The following is a 6,217-nucleotide window of genomic DNA, read 5'->3' as shown; positions in this document are numbered from 1 at the left end:
ATATATTAAAATAAACAATTTATTTAAATTATGTAAATAAATAAATTTGTACTTAAAAATTAAGAATTATTCTCCAAGAAAAAATATTTTGCTACGATACAGCAATAAAAGATTATGCGCATTTAATTTATATATCTAGATGGTTTTTTTTTGTTCAAAATTGATCACCCTAACAAGATACTTGATGTATTATCCGTTAAACGAGCAAATAATATTAAAATTTGCTAATTGCAGATATAGTCGTTCATCATATGCGTCGGATATAGTGAGCTACTGGCGCTGAACAGATGGTTACCGGCCGCCCGCTGTGTGCGCTAGAGGTGGCTGCATACAACTCAATAGTTACGCTCAGGGAGAGTCACAGAACATGCAAGATCGATGACAACACTTGCTGTAACAAAATCACACGCTTAATATCGTAACACTTAATATTTACCTATCATTGCAATAGGCAAAATGTAATTTAATGGTGTTTTATGGAAGACGGTTTTTTCGTCTTGTGGTATTTAGGCCTTGATATCTACTAGGTGTTGTCGTTTTAAGCGTTAACCGCTGGACTAACTTACTACTTTTATTTTATAGACTGTTAAGAGGAAAATGTTATCTGCACCAACCTATTACTCAATACGTCTAACTTAACGGTTTATGATAACAGTAGTAGGAGTTTTGGAAGGAAGATTATTTTCAGATTCGAGTTAAGATTTCCAACACGTTATTTTTGAGTTCGAAATATTGCAAAACTTTAATATCGAAAATATAATTATGTTTTGAACTTTCTTATAACGGTGTTCTTTCCGATATAAAAAAAAAATTACTCCGACAAATCCAAAGATGAAAAATTTCGAAAGACTGCATAACTTTTAACTACTCGGAATATGTGCTTTGTAAGTTTTAATTATTTTTATTTAGAACTATATTAATAAATTATAACTTTGTGATTTAATTATTTAAGATATTTGTTAATTTTAATCAATAAAACAATTTATATTGAGAAATTTGGAGTCGGCGCAAGTTAAATTATGTTTATGGATCTCTAATACTCTAATACTTCTATCTAATGTAGGTCTGTCTGTATTTAATCTCGTATATATCGAGAAATCTTCTATGTATTTAATCTACTTACTGTTTAAATAAACTAGGCGTATTAAATCATTGTACTTAACGCTAAATAATTAATTATAAGCCTCATTTGAAATAGAAGCAATAACTGTAGATATTTTGTTGAAAACTACTAAAGAATAACTTATAACGAAATTTAATTGTAAATTTATTTAGCGTTTATAGCTAGAATCTTTCTAATTATAAAGCCATTACTAAAATCTATTTTCTCTCACACTGTAGGCCTAATGATTTAAGAGGTCCTACGGAAATGAGGCAGACTTTAATCTGCCGATGTATAATCTTTAAGTCTTTCAGACTACTATACTAGACATTTTACAATATTTAACCGATAAATCAATATTAATATTTTATTATTAATGCTCTTTTCCATATATTTCTTAGATTTTTTAGTCTTTTCATTACAATATGATAGCTACTATATTTCTCTTCGAATTTTTGTTTTCGATATAGAAAAATGCTTTTTATACCTATTTAAGTGCATTATTTTCTAAATTATTTATTATATAAAATGATTAATACTTTATAAATTTCTTTTGATATTTTAAATAGTTTACTAAATAAAGATTCTATTAAAATATCATTCCAAAGTTTAGTATTTTTAATAGTTTATGCAGTCTTATATAAGCTATGTTTATATATTGCATATGCCTATACTTGTAATAAATCATGTGGCATATTTCGACAACTGGCATAACCTATTTTATATTTTTTCAGGCATCACTTCATACTAATGATAGTAATTTTTAGGAAATATGAATCCCGAAATATTCAAAAATGTTACCGATATAGATTCTTCTCAAGATCTATTAATATAAAAAATCGAGAAGACAATTCCGTACGAAAAAAATGAAATTAAATCGGGTCAAAATCTTCTTCACGTTTTCTTCTTTTCTCTTCCTTTTTTGCAGTCATGTGTTAAATTTGTTCTAATATCAAAGACCCAGTTTATATCATTATACTGGTCTTTAATATCTTCCTCTATTTAGATTCACAACTTGAAGAGATTTATTTTTCCTACATAATGTTATTCTTACACATATTTTTTAAAAAATTCATTAGTTTCTTACCGTTACGACTCTTAATTTTCGACAAATGAGCTATTACACTTTTATTAAATAACATTAATGATTAAATTATGCATTATAATAATCGGTTATAATGCAAATTATTAGCTAATTTAAATTGGTAGGATTGAATAATAACAAAAACAACTTTTTGATAACAATTGATATATAGGCTTACGATATTGTTTTGATACAATAATGGTCTATTTTTTTGTAATTTCGTACTTAATCTTGACATAGTTCCAAGTCAATACAGCCGTAATGATAATGTTTTGCCCTAAAGGCTCGATTTTAATTATTTAAGATATTTATCTTTATAGTTTTTTTTTAAGTATTCAAATTAGCATCTGTTATATAAATAGTCTAAGCTTATTCTATTAAAATAAAGATAAATTTTGATTTTGAACTTTTTAGAAAATATTAAACGGGTCAAAGTCATTTTACAAAGTCTATTATTGATCAATGATTCTTATTAATAGTAGCTTTGCATTTTCTGTTCTTTCGCAATTTTACGTCTTAGACTATACACTTAATATTCAAAATAAGTGCTTAAATAAAATTTGAACGACAATTTTGAATACTCAAATTTAATAATAAACAATTAAAACGTTTAGTAATGCACTACGTGAAGAAAAAATATTTGAATTCACGTATATACTTCATAAGCGATCGGTGGAAAATGGCTCTCAGACAGTTGAACGGAAACTTTTTATATTGTGTTTCGGATTGTTTCCTGCGACTCGAAAAAAAGAGATAATCTTCATCTTGTCACACGAGAGGAACATTCTAAGAATGACATTGCTGGAATTGGCAGGTTTAGTGGTATTGGGTTTGTTGGTGACAGTTAAAGTCCATTGCTGTCAGGGACTTCGTGCTGACTATGCAGAACTAGCACGATAAATTATAGACATGTTGTCGGAAATGTTGCCATTCCACCTGAAGTTGGAATGCGATTTCTCTTGTATTTTAAGAATATTTATCGAGATAGTCACTGGATGCAAAGTTAGTATTATCAGAAATCTGTAATGCAATTGAGCATATGGAATAGAATTTTGTCTTATAGTTTCGAATTCTTCGTGTAGAAAATATTTTTGCATTCACTGAAATTAAAAGGCAATAAACGTGCAATATTTCACTTCTTGAACTAAATTCGTCTGTAAAAGTAAATATTCTTTTCTGAATAAATTACGGTTATTTATATTTAACAAACAAGTCTAACATATCCAATTTATCCAACGAAACATTCAACATATTTTGTATGTGTTTATTAACAATATTAAAGTTAGCATATGAGCTCTATTTATACCAATATTTCTGTAAAGTAGTATATCAACAGCGACATAAAGATTGATATTACTGTATTCAAAGATTTCATACAACTATAAATTAGACAATTTTTGGATAACCATTGAACTTGTATAAATTCAAATAAATATTCTCACTAATCAAAGGAAATATGTAGCGTATACTTTGAGTATTTTTAAAACAGCTATAAGATATATTAGGCCTAGGCCTATATAGTCCAAAACTGCATTTACGATTATCAAATTACTATAATTAAGGATACATTAATATTGTTTGCTTTATTGGAGTTTTCCATTATTTGTTATTAACCTTTATGTATTCAATGTAGATATTTAATTATATTAACAAATTAAGAATTAAATCATTTTCTTTTTTTAGCACGAATGTCTACGAGTCAAATGTGCAGACCTCATTTCCACTCTCCGCTTCATCCATGGATCTCGGACGCGAAACCAATGGTTCCTCATCCCGCACATGGAACTCCCTGGTGTTCACCTTTCACTAGTAAACCTCCACATCATCCGAGTCCTACAGGTGGTCACTTGGGTGTCCATCCAGCTCCACCACAAGTTCCCAGCTCTATCGCCAGTTCACTGCCTTCTCATTCCAGTCCTCATCTGTTCAGTTTTCCTCCCACACCACCTAAAGACGCCACGCCCGATAATGTTACCAACGGTGGAAGTTCAGCCGATTACGGTCCCAGTTCGGGGTCTCTGGTGTCCGTCGGAGACGACAAAGGTCCAACAGCCAGCATGATAACAACTCTCGGATCGGCCCTTACTAACTGCTCCAGTAACAAACCTCGTGAAGGTAGTAATGCCTTTGCATCTTCCCTTAGCCCTGTGCACCATCAGACAGCCCATCCCATGCCACCCTATCATCCCCCTTACGTAACGGGCCCTCCTGCAGGTGGACCACCAAGCTCGGCCGATCTTTCAGCATCACCCTACTCTTTCCATTCGGCATCGTCTCTTCTAAGTGCAAAGAATTCTCTACAGTGTTCGTCGACATCACCAGGGAAGCAGAGAACCAAAGGGAGGTCCAGCGCCGGTAAGAAAGAAGAATGGAACGGAAAATTCATCGAAAAGTCTAACACTACTAATCCAGACCAAGCCAATTTATATCTTTCATCTGCTGAATTGTTCCCATCTTCTTCATTTAATTCTTCTCACGAAACAGTTGGTAATATTTAACATCGGCATAGGGCCCATTACCCCAAACCTAAGTCCCTTTCTTCTCCTCTCTCTTCCTAATTTTTCTCTTCATTTATTAATCATTAAATTATCTAATTACATATCTAATTCAAATATCAAGCAGATATTTAGTTATTATTAAATAATAAAACAAGAATTTTAAAAGTTTTTATACATTTACAATTGTTTAATGTAATCAATTATTGCATAATCAAAACTCCTACAAATATTATGTAGGCTAAGGCGTATTAAATAATAAAAAATATCTGCCTGATACGAATATTAATCATAATTTATAATAAATAAACAGTTTTTAACTTTTTATAAATAATATTACTAATAATAATAACATTTTAATACATTATTTGAAAAATTATATTGATTTTTTTTTTTTAAATTTAAAAATTATTTTAAGACATTTATTTTAAAGTAGAGATGCGAATGATAATTTAATAATCATTTTTTCAAAGAGAAAAAAATTCATGTTAAAACCTCATTCATCCGAAATTTACACTTCAGTTATCGACATTTGAATAAGTAAATTAATAAAAACGTATAACATTTCTAATGAAGTGTATACATATTATCTGAGCTTATTTATTATCGAATTATTAAGTGTAGTTCGATATCTGTAACTTATCATTATCGTACAGCTTTTTTTTAGAGTTACCTTTTTCTTCTTCGTCTGAAAATAATCGAGTTAAGGAGTAAAGTGTTTTCGAGAATATTAATTAAAGATTACTTATAGATACGCAAAAATATTTCGGGGCAAAAAAAAAATTGTTATAAATAGGCCTACTCTTGATACGAAACTCAGACAAAGTAATTTGGATGTAAAGTAATTAGAAAAAAAAATTCGAAAAACGTATAATATAAAATTTTGTTTAACCCAATTAAATAAATTTAATTACTATTTTTCTTTGGATTTTTTTAACGATTATCCGACTCTTTCCTATCGAAATTTTCGAATTAATGAGGTTTTTACTATATTAATTTTTTTTTTTTACTTTATAGTCTGCTGTGCCTATTTTACTGCATACAAATCAAACTTAAAAACACTCAAACTATATTATTTTGCGAATAATGCTCTAAGTAAAACTCATAACTTTAACTTTGCTATACGTTTTTTGTTTTATCTTTAGATTTCTTTCTCCTCCAAAACTTCAGTTAATAATCGATTCGGGTAATAGTGGTATACTGTAACTTCTTTCTTTCTAACAATAGTCCTTTTTTTGTTGTTGTTGTTGTTTTGATAAATTTGAATGCGATAAATGATTGTTAAGATATGCGTATTTTTAACTGGCATACATACATTTCTTAATAGGTCTTTAGAATTTACTGCATTTCTCAGTCGAGAATTAGATCCAAAAAAAATGGCAGAGGCAGGAAATAATCACTAAGGGCCTACATACCAGACTCGATTATCCACACTTCAGAATTTCTTCTTTTCCGTGGGAGAGTTCCGTCTTGTTGGCTAAGAAAAAGGCTAAAGATTGGTTAAATTCAAAACTACCGTCCAGCTGACGATGTCAT

General features: G+C 29.7%; 1 protein-coding gene across 4 annotated transcripts in view; it reads left to right on the top strand.

Moving 5' to 3' along the window:
• Positions 1–258: 258 nt before the first annotated feature.
• The window catches only part of LOC111628236 (transcription factor GATA-3-like), a 50,873-nt gene continuing 44,914 nt past the window's right edge, over positions 259–6,217 (top strand). The window contains exons 1-2 of one of the 4 annotated variants that reach the window (XM_023371983.1): positions 259–884; positions 3,870–4,541. In XM_023371983.1, coding sequence (XP_023227751.1) covers positions 3,875–4,541 — 667 coding nt within the window. In that variant the 5' untranslated portion in view covers positions 259–884; positions 3,870–3,874. The remainder of the gene's footprint in view (positions 885–3,869; positions 4,542–6,217) is intronic. The other 3 variants (XM_023371985.1, XM_023371986.1, XM_023371984.1) reach the window with 3 other exon arrangements.

The sequence above is a fragment of the Centruroides sculpturatus genome, unplaced genomic scaffold (genome assembly GCF_000671375.1).
Source record: "Centruroides sculpturatus isolate CEXI.00-Female unplaced genomic scaffold, Cexi_2.0 scaffold532, whole genome shotgun sequence".
Lineage (NCBI taxonomy): Eukaryota > Metazoa > Arthropoda > Arachnida > Scorpiones > Buthidae > Centruroides > Centruroides sculpturatus.
Note: the sequence above shows the minus strand (reverse complement) of the source record. Positions and strands in the feature narration are given on the sequence as shown.